This window comes from Grammomys surdaster, unplaced genomic scaffold (assembly GCF_004785775.1).
Source record: "Grammomys surdaster isolate TR1022 unplaced genomic scaffold, NIH_TR_1.0 126176, whole genome shotgun sequence".
NCBI lineage: Eukaryota > Metazoa > Chordata > Mammalia > Rodentia > Muridae > Grammomys > Grammomys surdaster.
In genome coordinates this window covers 6,712,020-6,732,803 of record NW_021620983.1, presented here as the reverse complement: position 1 = coordinate 6,732,803, position 20,784 = coordinate 6,712,020, and the positions used below count along the sequence as shown (strand labels likewise).

The window sequence follows — 20,784 nt, the reverse complement described above, 5'->3', positions numbered from 1 at the left end:
AGTTGGAGTTACAGGAGGTTGTAAGCTACAATTAAATGGGTGGTCTGACTGAACTTGGCTCTTCTATAAGAGCAGCAAGTGTTCTTGTCAGCTGAGCCATCTCTCCAGCTCTCAACACATACCTCTACAATATGATGTTAAGTTATGCCAAATACATGCCATGATAATAGTCCTTCATGATCAAATATGAATGATAATTAATAATTGACATTAACTTAGCACCTAGCATGTACCAAGCTTGTGTACGTGGCTTTACAGCTTTCTGTGCTCTGTTTCTCAGTAGACCAGGATTGCTCTCAATTTTACACATGTGGAAGCTAAGCCTCAGAGACACGAGGCATGCCTGGAATAAGCCAGAATGCTGCATCAGAAAGTGGTTCATAAGAAGGCTGGTCACGGACAGCTGAAACTGACTGAGTTTGGGAAATGTTCTCCGTCCTTCAGCCATCTAATCCTCAGCAGCACTGCACAGAGGACAAAATTACCCTTGACACGAATTTGTTATCACAGTGAGTAACACGCATTAGCCTTCTGCCTAGCGCAGCTTTGGATGTGTAAGGGTTACAATTTTTGTTAGTCATTACTGTGGTAAAGATGGCAGGTCTAAATGCTTTCAGCTGTTCAGGATAGCTATAGCGTGATGTCAGCATAAAATAAGGGTGTGTAAAGATAATCTGTATTATTAACAAAATAAGGAGATGTTGATGAGACTGAAAGAAATTGTCAGAAGCAATCTCAGTTTCCAAAGTAATTCAAGTCAGCAGGTCCAGTAGGTAAAAGTATGTTTGGTCAAAATCAGTGGTAGTTGTTCACTCTTCCTAACCCCCACCCACCACCACATCCCTGAGTGGCTAAGCACAGTGTGACACACACAGTAGTATCTCGTACATAAGAGATGGTGGTGTCAAAGGATGCCTGCCCTTTCATTTTGGAACTCGTCACTGGGACAACATGGAATTCCTAAGCCCCCAGACTTCATAATGTTCTTCTGAGGATAAAAGACAAACAGAAAACTTTTCTCAATTTGTGTGCTCAGTTCAACTACACGAAACTCACCCTCTCTCCGATTTCAGTTTGGTCTCCAAATGGTAACAAATCAATGTCTGGCTGAAGGGAGCAGGCATCGGTGACAGCCTTGTACCTTTGGGAGAAATGACATTCGGTGTCTTTTAGAATACAGATGTTCCCCCAAGTGTGTTATATACTCTGAGCACAATTGCTCCCTTCCCTTGCTCTCTGCCCCCTCCCCTCCTCTGTGTCCTCTTTCCTTTCCCTTCCTCCCTCTGTTCCCTTCCCTCACCTCCTTTCCCTTCCTTCCCCCTTCTGATCCTCTCCTTCCCCCCTTCAGTTTAGGGGCATCATTTCTCAATAAGTGAATTGGTCCCAACTCATGGCTCTCAAGTGGTTGCTTTGGCTGTAAAATCTGTACATGCAAAGTTACCTCTGTCTGTTGAAAGGACTTCCAAAAGTGATATTTTCCTCGACTGTAGCATTTAGGAGCCAAGGCTTCTGGGCAGCGTAAGCCACAGAATACCTGCTTCTGCTGTGAAGAGGACACACCCAGGTTATACAAAGGGCTGTGCTGAGCATTTCTGTGTAACTAAGGGAATGAGAACTGAGAGGAAGACCCAGAGTAGACATCTAGAGGAGAAGGAAGAGGCCACCATCCTTAGAACGTGATCACTACATAAGCCACTACAATTACAGGAATCTGGATCTAATTAAAATGTCATGTGATAAGTAAAATTTGATTCTCCTGTGCTGAAGTGTTAAGAGAAAATTTCTTTTCTAAATTAAGATTAAGGGTTATTAATAACTCACTCTCTTTAGTAGTCACAGATGTTTTGGTTTGTATTAAACTCACTTTATGTAATAGTGGATTTTTTTTATGGTGACCTTTAAGAAACATGAATTGAAACTGGGCATCATTGGTTTGTGGCTCAGTCACATAAATATATTTTAAAGCCATAGGTAACATATACATATTTCAAAATGAAGAATGATACATAGAGGACTCTGGTTCAATGTTAAAATAACAATTAAGTTCCATATTTCTAACATATAAATATTTTTAAGGAGAGGAGTTGGGAGACAGGTGACCATGTTCCCAATATGTTGTATAAAATTCTCTAAGAACTAATAAACGTCTTTAAGAGACAAAATAAAAATAGACTGATAAATTTCTCCTCTCTGTTCTATGCCTTTAGCTTATGGATTTTTATCAGATACTTGTACATTAGAATTTAACAGGCAGTCCTTTCAGAACAGTGTGAGCTGAAGAACCAGAAGATGATGGAACCAGGCTGGGGAAGGGAGTGGGTGAGCTTCAAAGTCAGATTTTCGTGGTTAGTTCATGATGTGTCAGTTATGACGATGGGATGGCAGTTAACAGAAAAGGAAGGTTAAGGAGAAGAATTGAGGAAAGCTAAATGGTCATTGGGAAGCAGGGCATCTTGGGGCTTTAGGGGACATTAGAGTCTAGTATGACAGTCATCTTTTACATCACTACAGATGCAGGAAAGCAGTGGTTCCCAAGCCTGGAGTGTCTGCCTGCCCTTCCCCTTACTCTGGAGATTATCTTTTGATGCTGGGGATCAAACCCAGAACTTCATTGAGATTTGGGTCTGAGTTTGTTTTGTCTTTGTTTTCTTTGTTTTGAGTAGCTAAAGCACCGGGCTCTCCATCTCAGGACTATACGCAAATAGTGTTGGAGACACAATCAATGCATGGATTAATTATTTGCATTTTTATTTAATGAGCCCTCAAACTTCTTTACTAAAGACAGTTTGATTTTCAGCCAAACTCGAGAGGCACAAAATCCATTAAAACAGAAACAGTTGACACAATTTGTTTGTCATTTCTTTTTTTTTTTCTTTTGTCTTTGTTGAGACAGACTATCACTGTAGCCTGGACTCATCTGGAGCTCAGTGCAGAATGCAGAAAGGTTTAGAAAGCAAGCCTACTTTTCTGCCTTGGGCTTTACAGCACTGGGATTACAGGCATAACTTTGCCAAATAATTCCTTTTGTGAACCACTGATGTTGGAAATATTGTAGACATGTTAAAAATGACTGTACACCATTACAATGAATAGGGAAACTGGAGCAAGAGATTAAAGACTAAGGGAGGAAGTTATTCTTATTAAACTTGGGTAAAAATAAAAATAATACCTTCGGGTTGCTTCAAAAGAAGGCTCAGATTCATTTACACTGTAAGTACGGCAAACAATGTTCATTAATGATGAAAGGTAGCCACGAGCGGACGTATGTGCAAATCAGGTACGCGATAAACAAGCACCAGAAATACTCTCTCAATTTATTTCAAAGAAAAACCACATAAATAATTTCCTTCTTTTCTGTCTTCCTTGGGCAGGAAATATGCCATCACTAAGCTTCCGGATGATAGCAAGCCCGGCTGTCTCCCACGTAAGCTTCTGCCTCATGTCATAGTGTGTACCCTATGTCCCATTCTGCGCCATTAGCTCTGGAAAGTTCAATCATTCCTCTAAAACACAGTTGCCTGCAGTTCTGAATTTCCTACTCCTCCTTATCATTAAATTTTTATTTAAATCTATTTAAATTTCTCATTCACTACCCTGAGAAAGGGTCAGAAGAAACACATTGAGAGTATAAACATGGAAGGCACTCAAAACCCAGATGTCTTGCTCTGAGGATCATGTGAGAAAGCTAGACATGCAGCAGACTCAGATGACAACATCTGGACACAACGATGGAGTGGTGAGATTCATGCCAAAGTGGGATTGGACTAATTGCATGTAGTTATATCTCCATTATGATGAGGAAAAAAGCATTAAACATCAATATTTTGTATTTGAAGTTTGAAGCATTTAGACCCACCTGAATTAAATTATCTTGAAAGTTCTATATTCAATAGCTATGCACAATTGATCTAATCAAAAAACAGCTACTATTTTACTTCAGATAGCTTTTTTGTGGGAAAATGTATGCAATTACATCCTCTTGTGATAAATTTGTCTTGGAGTTAAGAGTAGATTCGACTATTACACATTGCTAATGACATGTTAGCATGTTTAATGGAATCAAGAGCCATAATACCACTAAATACCAGACCAAAAAAAAATCAAGCTGAAAAGTCCCTCAGTAATTATCCCCTGATTTAAGAAACTCATAAACGGCAAGTACAAAAATACTTCATTTCCATGTTTTAGATACCAAGACATCTGACCTTAATGTTTTTAGTAGTAGCATTACTTAAGTCATCTGTGGAAGAAGAAGCAGATGTGTTGGAAGTCAATGGACTCGTTTGTATTCATCCTCATGGAAATGTTCATCGCACAACTGACTGTGTCATCCCACACGGAGACCTTGGAAACCATCGACTTATCCAAATAATGATTGAGTAAATTCCCAATATGTTCAATAGCAATCAAAGTATTTATTGGAGCTGGGGAGATAACTCATTGGGTAAAGTCCTGGTAGCCAAGCCCTACAGATCTGTGTTCAAGCCTGAGACCCTTGTGGTAGAAGGACAGATGGAAGAGGGAGAGACAATGGGCACAGGGGGGATGGGTGTGTAATGGGGGAGGGGGCATCAGAGATTTTAGCGTCAAATGCCTTCAGTTTGAGATGCCTAGGGAATTTCCAAATGACCTTGGCCATGAAGCAGAGTTTAAAACCCAAGGGAGATCCAGGAAGCAAATAAGGACTTTGGAATGATTTCCTGCCTTGACAAATGTGTTAGATAACAAAGTTCCAGTTTCCATTACCTTATTACTTAAAAAAAAATCAGTAAATGATTCCAACAATCTTCATTTGTTTACAAGAGGACAAAAGACCAGGAGCAGAGAGTAGAAACTGAAGCGTTGGGAAGATGCATGCTGAGATGGTTGCTTCTGTAAATACAGAAGCAGAGGAGAGAGAAAGCAGATTCCTGAAGAATACCACAGAACAGATTGACTAAGGAAAAGAAATCTATGCTTGGTTGCTTGGTTGCTTGGTTGCTTGGTTGCTTGGTTGCTTGGTTGCTTGGTTGCTTGGTTGCTTGGTCGCTTGGTTGCTTGGTCGCTTGGTTGCTTGGTTGCTTGGTTGCTTGCTGGATTGGGCTGCTTCTTAGATAAAGTCTCATTATATAGCCCAGGCTAGCCACAAAGTCATGCTCCTTCTTCCTCAGCATCCTGAGACATGGGATCACTGACATGTGCTACTTTGCCTTACTACATTCTTAAGAGAAGGGCCAGACTGCAAGTTTTACTAGAAACTAAACAAGAAGGTCATCTGAATATGGAAAATATTAGTTTAGTATCAAGTGACCAGGAGACAGATAATGCCTAAAGGATGCCCAATGCCTTTAAGGATGCCATGCTTTAATTTATATACCTTATGTATTCGTATGTATTCGTGTGTGGACATATGCGTGCCATGGTCTAAACTGTGTAAAACTCTATCCAAGGGTTACTGTCCAAACTCTAACTTCATTCTTGACTTCTTTATCACCATTGTCCATCAATATACATTCTTCTTACGGAATAAAATGGAACATACATGGCCTATATGCTTTGAAACAACAGAATGTATTTCCACATTGCCATGATGTTAATTTATTAAATAAATTATAATAATCATGAATGCTGATGCCCAGAGTCAGACCGACCCAACCAGAGCACAGGCCCAGAGAAGATCAGCACTCTGTGGAGGCGTGAGGAGGAGACCTCGGGATTCCCCCACCGCCTCACATCCTTCTCATTTTTGATAAATCAATGTTAAAAGAGAGCCAAGTAATTAGATTCTGATGGCACCATCATATCACGTATGACATATCACGTATCACGTATCACGTGACTTAGTCCAGTAGGATATGCTTCTTAATCCAGAACAAAGGATGAAAGTCGGAAGACAAACACGGCGTAGTATCTAACTGCAGTGATCAACACCAAACTGAGGGGCAGTTATATCCTGAGCGTTCCTCTGAGTGTGAGAGAATATGGCTACTGCCTTCTGATTTATCCAAGGCAGATAAAACAGATACTAAACATTTCTCAGTTTCCTTCTCTTGCCAGTGATAATGCAAGCAAGAGTTCTAGGTCAAATTTCACAGCCGAACCTTTCTTTCTCAAAATGCGTATTTCAAGCCCAGTGTATTCTAAAGGGCCCGGAAACAGTATTTCCCCAGAGAAACCTGGGTACATGAACAGCTGGCTACACTACATGGAACATACTCAAAACTGGGTCCTTGCTCAACTTTGGCACCACTGACGCATGCAGCAGGAGGATTCTTGATTGTGGGGCTTCACGATGCGTCTCAGGTTGCTTAGCAGGCACCTCTGGCCTCTAGCAGCCAGAAAAACAGTAGCACAGTTCCTGAGCATGTCTCCTGACATAGCTGTGCTCACCGGGGAAGAATCACGTCTAGACAGGAACTCCTAGACAGCACTCTTATTTGTTTGTTTGTTTGTTTGTTTGTTTGTTTACTTGACAAAAGTTACAACCATTCCTCCATATCCTGCCTAGGAGGACTTAACTAGGTAGGCCAAACTAAATAAATCTAGTTTGGCCTTCAGTACTCAGTTCTGTACTAATATAACCCCATATCACTTCATTATGAAATGTGTTCTGAAGACCCCCCCCCCGCCTCCCTTCTCTGACTTAGTGACCTCTCTTAGTGTCAGCTGAGGTGTTTGCTCTTTACAAACCCTTCTTTTACTGCCTCAGCACTTGAAGAGCACCAGGCTAGGTATCTTCCTCTTCACGTCTTTTGAGCAGCACATTAGGCTGCCTGACCTTTTGTATTTCTTAATACCTCTAGTGGGTGGTTTGCATTAAATGTGGAGAGAAGTTGTTGCTTTTCAGCCCCTTAAAAAGACTTTAGAAAGATCGTCTGATATTGGTTCCCCGAACGCTGAACCCTTGTTGATCTGCTTACATGTAAGCTTTACAGTGTGAGTTTTCCATAACTTATTTTATGACAGAATGAATTTCGAGTGCTCCCTGACTACCTTGAAAACTGTGTTCTCACCACCCCAGTTTCCATCTTAGCACGCACTAGTTTGTACGATCATAACCGTCACAGTGAGTTATTTTTATAATTTTATGACATCTGAGGTTCCTATTGGGTTTTGATATATCTGAGACTTATGTTTTTATGTCTTTGCATATTTCAGAGGTTCTTGGTTCATGACATGGAGAATTACTGTAGTAGTCGTCTCTTGGAAGATTCTTTAACTGTGTGAAGAAACCAATTTAAAGCACCGTCCTAGATAGCACCTGTCAACTTGCCTAGAGTCACTTGAGGAAGGAATTCTCTCCATTAAGAGATTATCTAGATCAGACTGATGTATGGGCACGTCCGTGGAAGAGTGTCTTCATTGTTAATTAATAGAGGTAGATCCAGTCCACTGTAGGTGGCACCATCCCCTAAGCATGTAGCTCTGCGCTATACAGGAAAGCGAGCTAAGTGTGAGCTAGGTGAACCAGCAAGCAGAATTCTTCTGTGGTTTCTGCTACAAGTTCCCCCTTGATTTCCTCCCTGACTTTTCTCAGTGATGGATAGTGACTTGGTCATGTAAGCCAAACAAACCCTTCACTCTTCTAGCTACTTTTGATCTGACCGTTTACTACAACAGAAGAGGCAAGCATAACAGACATACTTACTTGTTCCAGTAAACTTTTCCTTCCAGGGTCTGCATCTCACCGAGGATGGCAAGGAGAAGAGATGATTTCCCACAACCCACTTGGCCTACAATCATAGTTAACTGACCTAGAGAAGCAAAGCAGAAGATAGGAAGACTTCACTTAGCTACATGAAACTAAAACTCAGCCTGGGGAGCATGCTGGGGGACACCCAGTTATTAGCACTAGGAACATAGACAGCTGGGGAGATTGGTGCAAACTCAAGTCCAGGCTGGTCTACACTGAATGTACTGGGATATTAAGAACCACATAGCGAGATGCTTCCTCAAACACTAAAAGCAAAACAAAAAAATAGAAAAAAATCACTAAAGTAAATAACATAAGTTTAAAAAAAAAAACTGGATGCAATTCCAGGTGTAATGCCTACACATTTAGAAAGGTCTAATGTTTTGATCCCTAGACCTGTTTGATTTCAATCAGAAAAGTAAATATACCAACCCTAGTCTTTTTGAAAAAGAAAAGAAAAAAAACATATTGATCTTGACTTGTTATTTTAACTTTTCTTGATAGAAGATCTCGTGTGGCCTAGGCTGTCTCAGACTTGCTATAAATTTCTGATACTTCCGCCAACTGGGCCATGCTGCAGACCCTTGTTTTATTATTTTGTAAATGGAAAATTGCTCATCTGACTAAAGAATAAAAGAAGTAACTTGTTAAAAATTCAGCATTAGTTTTAACCTTCACCATTAAATTCACACAATAAAAGGTCAATTATGACAAAAATTGGTTGTTGGGATGAAAGTGATTTGTGTTGTCATAAGACCCTCTAATTTCCCACATTGACTTCCAGGTATGATAGAAAATGCTCCAGCTACTGACCATTACACCAGGTTGAGTGAATATTTCTGTTCAGTTATTCAACCATTTTAAATAAGATTATTGTGACCATCCCTACATATCTTGTTCTTTTTGATGCTGCTATAAATGCTATTGTTTTCTAAATTTCCCTTTTGGTTTATTTGTTGTTAGGCACAGCAAAATCCAGAAATAAGACTTAACCAAGAAGAAGAGCTTCCCACTAAAAACTACAGAACAATGCTAAGATGTATACCAGGGATGAAAATGATAGATAAAAATACACCCCAGGGTAATGTGTTTGGAAAACTGACATTATTAAATGTCCACACTTCCCAATATAATCTACAAATTGAATGTAACCTTACTCAGCAGCCTATGGCAAAATATATTATGAAGAGCACATTACAGAGCCTCAGTGATCTCTGTGGTAACAACTCATCGGGTGATGACAGAATGGAACAGAAATCCCAGAACTAAGCCCTCTTGTGTAGTCAGTCACCTAATCTGCCATAAGAGTTTTAAGACCACACAGTAGGAAAGGAACAGGTGGCAATGCACAAACTGAATGTCTACTTGCAAAAGAGTGGAATTTGAATGTTACAGTCTACGGCACTCCAAAGTCACCTCACAATTACATAAAGACCTAACAGATCGGGAACTTTAGAACCCTTGAAGATAGCATAGGAGAAGAAATTCTTCATATTGATCTTGGCAATGAATTTTTGGATTTTAAACGGAAACAAAATTCAATTTAAAAAACAGAAAAGATGGGAATACCTCCACATATAAGCATCAGAGCAAAGAAAATGATGAACAGGGGGAAGACGACAGAAAACGCTCACAAGCCTTCTATCTGATACACTATGAATCCCCCAAATATGCCAGAATTCCCTACAACTCAATAGCAGAAAAGCAGAACATAAGCATTTAGTATGAAATCAGTATGAGGGTGACTCACACGTTACAACTAAAGCTACCACATGGCCCATTAAAATCCCCGCTGAGTGTCTGCACAAAATAATCAAAATTCAGATAGTAAGAGATGTCTCTGCTCCCACACGCACTGAAGCATTTTCAAACACCAAAGTGGATAGAAACAATCCAGTGTCCGCTGATGGTAATAAAACATGCTACATACATGTAAGGCTTGTGTATAAAAGGAGGAAACCCTACTGCTTTCAGCAATATAGAAGTTCATTGAGGGATTACGCTAAGTAGGACAGACAAAGAAGAGAAAATACTATGTGAGATCGTGATTGTGGTTTAAAATGCTCAAACTCACAGAAGCAGAAATCGGGAAGGCAGCTGCTGCAGATAGAGGGTATGTGGGGGGCAGAGAGGTGGGGGATTGCTGCTTAGTGGATAAAATTTCCAAGATGTTTCGATGCCTGTTCAACAGAATATCTGTGCCACTTCAGTATCTGGCAGGATACCTCATGGTATGCTCTTCCCACAAAAATAAATAAATAAATAAATAAATAAATAAATAAATAAAACAGAAAAGAAAAATAAAAAGAAACTCTTGGAAGTGGCTGTATATGAAGTTTGACTGATATGCTGGACCCAAACTCTTGAAGGAGATAGAGAGACTATAGAAGCCATAAGTGCTGGATGTCTTCAAGAAATATATTTTCTAGGCACAATGGGGCAGTGTTATATGTGACACATAGAGGTTATAACAGCATGCACAAGATCTGCACAAATTCAAGCTAGACATGTGTGGTATGAGGAGGTGCACATGAAATCTCACGAGTAACTGAGGAGCTGTTGGCGTTTGATAGCTTCTGGGAGAGGAGGAGTCAGATTTATTTACTGGTGGGACCCCTGGTAGATTAACCACACTCCAGGGCAGGTCCCTCTCCCAAGAGTAGCAGAACAACAGACACTGTGTTTGTTTAGTTTAAAAACAGAAGTTACCCCCCTAAGGAAATGGGAATGGAGTTGGGAGATGGAAGTGAAAATGGTCAAAATACACAATTCAAAAAACACTAGTGTAAAGAAACTCAAAATGAAATACTAAACAGATACAGTTACTGCAGACTAGTTGCATCTCAATAAAAGGGGAAGAAAATTAACAGGTAAGTAAAATAATCAGATTAGTGATCCTGGAATACTTGTAACTACCATTAGCATTTTTCAGGGCCTTGGTTGTTTTGACAAATAGTCTTTCTTCAAAGTTGCTCTTTAACACAATGAAAAATCTACAACCCCAATTTCTTAAGTATCACGAATCTCCAAGTGAACAGGAAATAGCTAGTCCAAAGACACATATTTTTAAGAACAGTCCTGTTTCATAATTTCTGGTTTCCAGTGATATAGTTGCCTTACGAGGAGCCTGGTACACATCAGTAATAGAAATGTAGGACTGTATCTTAAAAAACTCTTTTAGTGGGGCAGGAGAGATGGGAAATAGATCAGTGGTTAAAATTATGGGGACCAGAGTGTAGAACACCAGAGCCCAAGTAAGTACCACATGGGCTTGTTGGTCCACCTCTAATTGCAGTCAGCCCTGGAAGACGGAGACAGGACATTCCCAGAGCAAGCTGGCAAGCCAGACTAGTCATACCACTGAGCTCTGAGTTTAACTGAGAGCCCCTAGTTCAATAAGGTAGAAGATAGACTGAGAAAGATTCCAGGCCTAAACCTCAAGCCTTCACATACATAAACTCAACACACCCCCAGACACATATGCACAAACATATAAGGATGTATGCACATATTCACACAGCATACACACACACACACACACACACACACACACGAAATGGAAACTAAATAAACATAAATGAAGCTGTTTTCACTTTTTGTTATGCTTAATTATTTTGTTAAAATACAACAATGCTTACTTAAGCCATGAGCCTCACCTGTTGGAATTCGAATGTCAATATTGGATAATGTGGCTAGACCACTCCCCCATGAAAAGTATCCACTTGTCACCTAGAGAGTAAGAACACAGGAACTTGGTTAGACATGTGGTACCAGTGAAGAACCAGAGGGCAGCTCCTTTCAGAAGTTTAGAACTGTAACACAGGATACAGCCTGGTGGCAGAGCCTAATCTAAGTTTTAAGTGGTTTAGTGGTGTAAATGAGCACTGGATGTGAGGCAGGAGACATGGCTCAGCAATCCACAGTGTCGGCTGCTCTCCTCTCTGACAGCTCCTCTGTTCAGTTCCCAGGGTCCACATCAGGTGGCTCACAGCCAGCTGTAACCTCAGCTCAGGGGATCCAATGCCCTCGACCAACATACGTGTATACACACACACACACACACACACACACACACGGAACACATAAACTCACACAGGCCTATACACATAAAAATAACAAATAAATATATACTACATACATCTCTATTAATTAAAAAAGGAATCATATTTACTTCTCACGTACCAGACATCGAACAGTCACCCCTAAACAAGTAACTGCACACTTCTCACACTTCTCTGTTCAATGCCAGGCATTGAAGCCCACTGCCTTGGACTGGCCTAGAAAGTGCAGGGGACCTGGATAAGGAGACTTCCAAAAGGGAATGTTCTAGGACCCTGGTCCTCTGATGACCAGCTCTGTTCTGGAGCCTGCTTCCCATTGGCTTCTCCCTGGGATTTGTCCCAGCCATCAGTCCCTAGCTGTGGTCCCAAGGCTGCCATTTCTACTTGAGTTCTACTTAAGCACAAGAGGCTGCAGAAAGTATAAAAGCAAACTCTGAAATTATTTGAAGTGCACCAGGAGTCAGGAGAAGTTGATGAAGCCATACAGTACCCATATTCATGTTGGTACCAATTTCTCCCCAGACAAAGCATTCTGTCCTGCAAGAAGCTTGTCAAGACTCGGGAACTCCAAAATGGAGACCCCTTAAGACTTAGGCAATAAGCAATGCACAAATATCAAGAATTACCCAAAACGTACAAGATTCACAACATCTATCCGTCCCTCACAGCATATAACCAGTAAAGGCTGAGAAGGAAACTCTCTGACCTGTCAAGCTCCCTATAATTTGTGCAGAGATCCTGAGTTCCAACTCTCCTGAGCCATCACCAATGCTGGGATGGATGTAGTTGTTTTGAGTCACCCACACTCCTATAAGTAACTTCAATAGACTCATTGGTTCACCATGTTGTACTTTAATGGTATTGTTATGTCAATTTCTTACCTATGGTGAGCACACATTTGTTCATAGCCTCTTAAGAATAGCTTCATGGAACAACTATTTTCCTTTAAAAATATGATTTATAATACTGGTATAGTTTCTGGTTAATTTCTGGTAGAATGAAATGTTCTTTTCTGGGTACCAAATATAAGGTTGAAACAGAACCTGTGTCCAAGAAGTGAAAAAAAGAATGATAAACTCATGTGGGCAGTGGTGGTGCATGGTTTAATCTTATCACTGAGGAGGCAGAGGCAGGGGGATCTGTGAGTTCGAGGCCAGCCTGGTCTACAGAGTGAGTTTCAGGACAGCCAGGGCTACACAGAGAAACTCTGTCTCAAAGAAAAACCCAAAGACAAAAAATAAAGAAACAAAAGGACTCGCCAGAGTACCCTTTACAGATTGTCAGGGCTGTGATCACAGCAGAGAGACTCTAGATCCACATTTGGATACTTTTGCAAACCTGAGCCTAGAGAGTAACAGAAATGAACCTAAGAGACGAGCTAACCTTTATGGCAATATCTTCAGTCTCAGCAGGCCGAAGGCGCCGTGCTTGCTCATAGCTGTCCAGGTGGAATCTTCCAGGCTGCTTCCTGTTTATTGGTTTTGATTGCTGTGTTCCAAACAGAAGAGGACAGAAGTTGAAGCGTTATAAAAACATTGACATTTTACCAAATGCTCAATCTCATTGCTATTTCCCTTCAGGTCCAAGAAAAACAAACAAAGCGAATGTCAAATTTTAGTCTGTTCTAGGCTTCTCCACAAGAGCAGGTAGTGAAAGATATGGAGCTGAAATTTTAAAGCTAATTAATTGACCCCTTGGGAAAATGCAAAGGCGAAGATGTAGGTAGAACTTGCAAACGATGGTGGGGAGAGTGCGGGTTGCTGATGCTTGCTGGACTCACCCCAGCCCGGAAAACCTGAGCCTCTGGCTCAGTGAAAGACTCTGCCTCAAAGAGTAGGCAGACAGTGAGAGAAGACCCAGATGTCCTCACCAAGCCTCTCTGTATACACAGGCTTGTGCATCAACCTCACCACACGCACGAGAGAGAGAGAGAGAGAGAGAGAGAGAGAGAGAGAGAGAGAGAGAGAGAGAGAGAGAGAGATATTAGATTAACTCTAAGCAAATTGGAATCCATCCGGGAGAGCCATCAGACTTATAAACAAAGCTTCCAGGAAGACACTGACTGATCAGCTTGGATCAGGAGTTTGAATCCGACGTATACACACAGGTCAGACTGGGTTAGAGTGCACCCGAGAATCTACTGTGGACTGTCAAAAGAAAAAGATCTAGGATTTTTTTTTTCTACACAAAGATGCACAGTGTGTCACCAGGAGATCCATGGATGATAGAGTGTGATCTGGTCGACTTCAAATGTTGTAGTGCACTTCTTTGTCAGCAGATTGACCTATCCACTGCAAGGAAGCCAGCAGCAGTACAGTGGGGTGGGGTGGTCTTTGTAAAATGCATTCAAGCAAGTAAGAGAACCTGAGTTCAATTCCCAGAACTCTGATTCACACACACACACACGCGCGTGTGTGTGTGTGTGTGTGTGTGTGTGTGATTGAGAATATATATATGTGTGTGTGTGTGTGTGTGTGTGTGTGTATGTGTGTGTGTGTGTGTGTGTGTGTGTGTGTATGTGTATGTGTATGTGTATGTGTATGTGTATGTGTATGTGTATGTGTATGTGTATATGTATATATATGAAGCTGGATGTGACAGCTTGCGGTCTCAGCACTGATGAGGAGCCAGCTCAACACATATGAAGCATTATAAGCCAGGAAGAGACTCTTGAAAAATAAAGTGGTTGGCACTCAAATAATGACAGCTAATGTTGGCTTCTCACACAGGAGCACACATACACACGTGCACGTACACACACACACACACATACACACACACACACACACACAGAGAGAGAGAGAGAGAGAGAGAGAGAGAGAGAGAGAGAGATGCACATGCATTCATACATATGCACCTACATGCATACACAAGGACTGGAGAGACGCCTCAGTGATTGAGAACACTGGCTGCTCTTCTAGAGGCCCTGGGTTCCTAGCACTCACATGGAGGTTACAACTGGCTGCATCCCCAGCCCTCTTTAGGCCTATGTGGGTACTTCACATACGTGTTACACAGACATACAGGCAAGCAAAACACCCATACACATAAAAAGATTAAAAAAATTACAATGAAAAAGCTCAAAAATTGTCTATAAATTTAGCAATAAATTACTTCCTTATAAATTATTATCCATGTCATTTAAATACCCTGTAGAGGTGACTAAGGTTAAATTGTAACAGTTCAAAACCATTAATTTACCTAGAAAAGCAGGTGATTCCAGAAGTATGAAACTGATAAAAATGTTTTTGTCTACAATTTCAGGTTGAACATCTTTTTAAAAATACCCCTTCTATAAGAACTAGCGATGTCTGAAAATAATCCAAACCAGATACTGCCTTTCTAACTCCGATTAGCTGATGTCCCCCAAAACAACCATCAAATAGAACACTGCCAAGGCTTCATGCAAGAAACACAACCCAAAATCTCAGTAAGAAAACTGACAATGAAGAGCTAGCCGAGGCTAGCCCAGCTGGGAAATGCTGTGCACACGTATCTTGCATTAAAGGAAGAGAAATTGTGTGTGTGGCAATGAGATGTTATGTTAGTTGTCTGTCCTCCCACATCCCTCACAGATAATCCTGGAAACAGTGCATGGAACATTCTCGAATTACCACAGCTCTTTACAATGGATCTATCTTGCACACAAAGTAGATTTATACCTATATTCTAACATCCTTGTCTTCTGGGGTCCTGACTACTGTAATAGTGTCACCCCCGAGGCTCAGAAGAATGACATCATGCTCTTCATGAAACCAGGGTGAGGTTGGGAAGAAGAGTGTGTTGACAGGGACTTGAGTCGCAGCCTCGTTCATGTAATTTGAAGATGCTTTGGCTCTAGAACATAACCAATTCTCTGTGGCAATTCTACAGCCAAAACCACTCAACTCTAAGCTCTCACAGGAAAGATAGCATCCCAAGTGCTCTCAAGGAGGAGTTTCCACTAATATTGTTTGAAACACACGGCATTTTAAAAAGCTTGTCATTTGTGGTTTGGGCTGTCCACACTGATGAATGACCCTGAAAGACACCAGAAGTCCAAAATGGAATCAATAACTGAAGATATTGGACATGGCTGAAGGAGATTCTTTTTTTCTTCCAAAAATCTTTATGCAGTATAATTTTACTCTTCCAGCTCATATCATACAGAGAATAATTCTTCCGATACCTCCAACTCTGTGAACTTGACCTCCGTGTTTTTTGAGGTCATCTTGCTCTGCTCACTCTGCTTCCCTGGAAGACAGTCTAATGTGTTCTTTGGGAGATGGAAGATCATCAACAGTGTGAGGGGCTAGTTATAATCAAAGATCTGACTTTCTTTTTCTTTAAAAATATAAAAACGCTTGAATGCAATTTTAAAGATTTCTTTTTATTTGTGCACATGTATGTGCATGTATGCATGCATGTGTGTGTATGTATGTGTGTGTGTACATGTATGTGCCCATAGAGGTAGAAGGAGAGAGAGAGACAGAGAGACAGAGAGACAGAGAGACAGAGAGACAGAGACAGAGAGAGACAAAGAGACAGAGAGACAGAGACAGAGAGACAGAAAGAGAGAGACAGAGAGACAGAGAGACAGAGAGACAGAGACAGAGAGACAGAGAGATAGAGAGGCAGAGATTATACACTGAATTCCATTGGTTCTTCACAATATTCACAACTACAACAAAATTCTAACCCTACCCATCATCTCTTGCACGTGTTACTATAGTTGCCTCTACTCATCCCCCAGTTTCCTCTTTGGCCTGCTGACCTCACTCAGTAACCAAAGGTAACTTTTGAACAATAAATAAAATATACTGTGCTTGTAATCCCAGCATTGAAGATGTGGAAGGAAGAAAAATAGGGATTCGAGGTCATTCTCAGCTACGTAGTTCCAGGCCAGTCTGGGATACATGAGACACTGTCTCCCAAATCCAAAATAAACAAAGTAGACATTTCCAATAGCCCTTCTACTACATTTCAATAAAATCTAAACCCTTTCCGTGTTCTACAAACCCCTGCGTCACTATTATAACTGTGTCTCATTTTTCTTTTTGTCACCAGGCTCTAAACATACCGCCCTTCTGTTCTTTATATAAACCAAATCAATCCACCACTCAAGATCTTCATGAGGTAGTCCTCCGGAAAAACTGCCTTTCTGTTCCCCAGTGTCTCTCCAACTGACATGCATTAGTGAGATTTCAGCCCAGATGCTGGCTCCTCAGAAGTGCCATCGGGCAGATGGTCACCCTAATTTAGTAACCCCGTTACTTTGTCATGTCTCCTTCATTTTTTCACACAGGAAATGGCCTTGTAATTTCAAACTAATTTATCATTTGATTCCTTACGCAAGAAAACAAACCACGCTGGGAGAGAGCTCACGCACCGGCTTAGAGCCACAGCCTAGCTCTTGACATCAAATACAAGGTAGCCCGTGTGTCTGGAAGCCTGGTGGATCCGTAACAAATGGTTGCTTTCTATTGCATGTCCCGACAATACTGACTGCTTCCAGACCCTTTGCAGCTATTGGCCAGGATGAGTGAACTGCTGGTCTACAGGCAACAAGACTCAGGTTTAAACTCTGACTCAGATCCTTCCTAATCTTGTGGCTTTGTTCAAGCCACTGATGCTTGCAAAGTCAGTGTGTCGAGATGAAACTAAAAGCAGGTAATGCACTGTATATGTTAAGTGTATCAAAATACTTAATTTATTAGTGAGCATGTCTTAAACTAAAATGTGTACTGGAGCTAAAACACATCCTAAGAATGTGGGTAAAAACAAACCACTCACTTCCCTTTTAAGTCGATCAGAGGGTCATTTTCTCCTGATTTATAAAGGCAATTTTTCTATATCTGTGTACCAATTTTAGATGTGTGAGGATTTATTTTTGTAGACACAAGTAGCCACTTTTCTTCATGTAGATTTAAACAAACAAAGTTTACAGTTTCTTCTAGCTGCACCCATATGGAAACATACAATTTGTTTGGACTATCCTCTGTATGGCAAAAAAAAAAAGAAAACAAAACCCACTTACCACTCCAGTGTGCTTCTTACAGGATTCAAAAGGCAGTGTGCCCTCCCCGGTCCTCCAACTGTCCTCACCAATCTCATCGCTCAGGAGAAACTCATTCAGCTTTTGAACACTGCAGAAAGTAACCAACAAACACCACATCAAGAAATCCTATGAGGTAACTGTCTAAGAAGACCGTTGACTTGTTCACTACAAGCCTTCGTTACCAACATCTGCTGCCTGTACCTAGAAAGCCACAGAGGTAAAACTGTCTTAGGAAATAATGTTCTGTCCATCTTGAAGGACAAGCATTCATTTTTTATTAATGCAGGCTGTAGCTGCCATGTGCTTTTGTGTTTTAAAATGTGGGATCTAAAGAAACACCTTCATCACCTACAAGAACATCCCTTGAACACTCTCGTTCTGAACCTCTGAACAGAAAAGCCCAAGGGCCAAGACCAGAGTCAAGAGTCTGAACCTCTGAGTCTGAAAGTGCCTGGAACATATTGTTATATGGATGCTTGTTCAATGACTCAAAGTGATTCACACAGTCTATCTGCTGGATCCAATTCTTCATTTCTCCTTTCCAGTATGCACACAAATCTCACTGAATCTTTTACGGAGTTCATGAGCCCTCATGTTGCTGAACGTCAAGAAGCCATGAGTCCTCAGCTATGCTGGGAGTGGAAAGGACTTTCTCCTCTCTATGTAACATCCTGTTCTCCTAGCTTTGTCAACCTGACACACCCTAGAGTTACCTGAGATTGGCATCTCAGTTGAAAGATTTCCTACATCAGGCTGACCAGTGGGGATTGTCTTCATTGTGAGTTGATGCAGAAGGCTCCAGCCCACTGTGGTAACCCACCATTTCCCATGGCAGGTATCCCCAAGCAGAATAAGAAAGCCAGCCAAACATAGCCCCCCAGTTGCACCAGCAAGCAGCATTCCTCTATGGTTGATGCTTCAAGTTCCTGTCTTGATTCCCCTCAATGATGGACTGTGATTTAGAATTGTAAGCTGAAAGAAACCTTTTCTTCCTCTAAGTTGTCTTGAGTCAGAATACTTTATCATGGCAACAGATATGAAACTGATGCACGCCCAATTTGGTGCTTCCATTTACCATGTAGAGAGATGGTGCCCAATGCTAAACCTCTGAGCCTCCCTGTTCTCTTCTTCTAGTCCATTAGACTGTGAGGACCTTTAAAAGGGAAGCTCTCAGTGTTGTGGGTCTATCACAATGTATTTGTGATTCCTCAGTGATGTTGGTGAAAGAATAGTTGTTATCAAATAGTTGTTAACAAATAATTGTTAATAAATAGTTGTTAATAAATAGTAAAGGCACCCCCTGCTCATATGAGGTCCTTGTAGGAACCATTGGGGCAAATAACTATGGGAAATGTACAAATCCTGGCCAGAGGTGACATCAGCCTTGCTACCAGGGTTCTCCTTTACACTCCAAAGCTTTTAATGTGAGGTGCCTTCTGTCAAGTATAAAATGGCACCTCTTTGCTGTTTAGCATCTTCCCCATCATCTTCCAGCCTCATCCCCTGATAATTCTGGTGTCAGAATTATCTCTTCATCCACACAAAACCACTGTTGGTCCCCCAAGTACACTCAGACTTCTGGGTACTTACCTCCCCCTTCTATAGCCTGCTCCCTCTGGTCAACTTTCTTTTCTCTTTCTCCCGCTAGTGAAGAGCCACTTAGCCCTTTAGAGTTATGAGCACAGCCACGCCCTTAGACCATCAGGAACCCAACTGCCTCCCTTTTCTTTAAATGAACTGATGGCCATCTCAGGCCACACCATTCTGTGTATGGGATTCATTTTCTTCCTGATCTCTTGAAGTCTACAGTGAACCCTCTGCTCATGTCCACCCATCTCTCTTCTTCGTGATTGCTGAGGCAATCGGTCTACTTGAAGTATTCATCAGAGAATATAGCCCCATGGAAGATGCTTGGGCATTAAGTAGTAAAGATGGTGTCAAATGACTAAAACAGATTTGTGCAAAAACCTACTGTATTTAGGCCGTTCTGGGCCGTTTCTATGAATTTTCTGGTTTTCATCATTCTTTAAAAGCAGATGATATTATGCTATTCACTTGGTAAACAAGAAAACTGAGCCTCAGATACAGCCAGGCAACAACACACATGAAATTGAACAAATGCTTTATGCCTAGAAATGTAGACATGCCTGATATAAATCAGTTTGCTAACCTGCCTTCACCACGGTTAAGTTCGGTCTTTTGCTAATGTCTCATCTGTAAGGATGACTGACAAATGTGCTTACAGTTGTATTTATACACGCTCACCTGTTCACTTCTCAAATACTACTTTGGTTTTAAAATATTTATTCTGATTTTTACTGTGTCTGTCATGGCTGCGTGTATGTGAATGTGTACCAGAACAAAGTGTCAGATCCCCTGTAGTTGGATTAACTGGAAATGGCGAGCTGTCTAACATGGGTTCTGGGAACCTAACTTGAGTCCTCTAGAAGACCCCCATGTGACCTGAACCATCACTCCAGTCCCTCAAACAGGGCTTGAAACTCTTGGACAGGTGTTACATTAATCAGAATAACCAATTGTGTGACCCATAGTTGCATGGTTTTTTTTATAGGGATTATGAAGCTTTGTCAATTGGAATAGAGAGACCTGGCCAAGGTATAAGCATGCCTGATAATCAATATCAGTAACTTTATTTTACAGATGGTGATAAGGGAGACTCGCCAAGCAGAAACATCTCTGAGAAGCACACAAGAGGAAAGAGAAAGTTTGTTGTTATTATTATTGTTTTTGTTTTTGTTGCTAACTTCCCCTGGAAATGAGAGATTTTTTTTAATAACAATTTTGTCCTCTGGCAAACAACATCTTTGGACATAGTTATTGCATTACACATCAAATACCAAATACCTACAAGGAATACTTCATATTCCACTCCAGAAGGGAAAACACATAAATTATTTCTAAGGAAGTGAAGTGACTTTAGCACTGTGGGAAAAAAGACTCCTATTCAACTACTTTTTGTTTTTAGAGCAGGATCTCAGGTAGCCCATGATGGC

The 20,784-nt window shown here is 41.0% G+C and overlaps 1 protein-coding gene across 1 annotated transcript in view; it reads right to left on the bottom strand.

Annotated features, from left to right (window-relative positions):
* Abcc9 (ATP binding cassette subfamily C member 9) overlaps positions 1-20,784 on the bottom strand; it is a 113,495-nt gene that overhangs the window by 56,585 nt on the left and 36,126 nt on the right. Inside the window, exons 15-21 of the mRNA XM_028757519.1 lie at positions 17,750-17,858; positions 13,117-13,221; positions 11,329-11,401; positions 7,628-7,733; positions 3,170-3,208; positions 1,442-1,543; positions 1,057-1,141 (exon numbers count right to left, since the gene is read on the bottom strand). Of these exons, the coding sequence (XP_028613352.1) occupies positions 1,057-1,141; positions 1,442-1,543; positions 3,170-3,208; positions 7,628-7,733; positions 11,329-11,401; positions 13,117-13,221; positions 17,750-17,858 (619 nt within the window). The remainder of the gene's footprint in view (positions 1-1,056; positions 1,142-1,441; positions 1,544-3,169; positions 3,209-7,627; positions 7,734-11,328; positions 11,402-13,116; positions 13,222-17,749; positions 17,859-20,784) is intronic.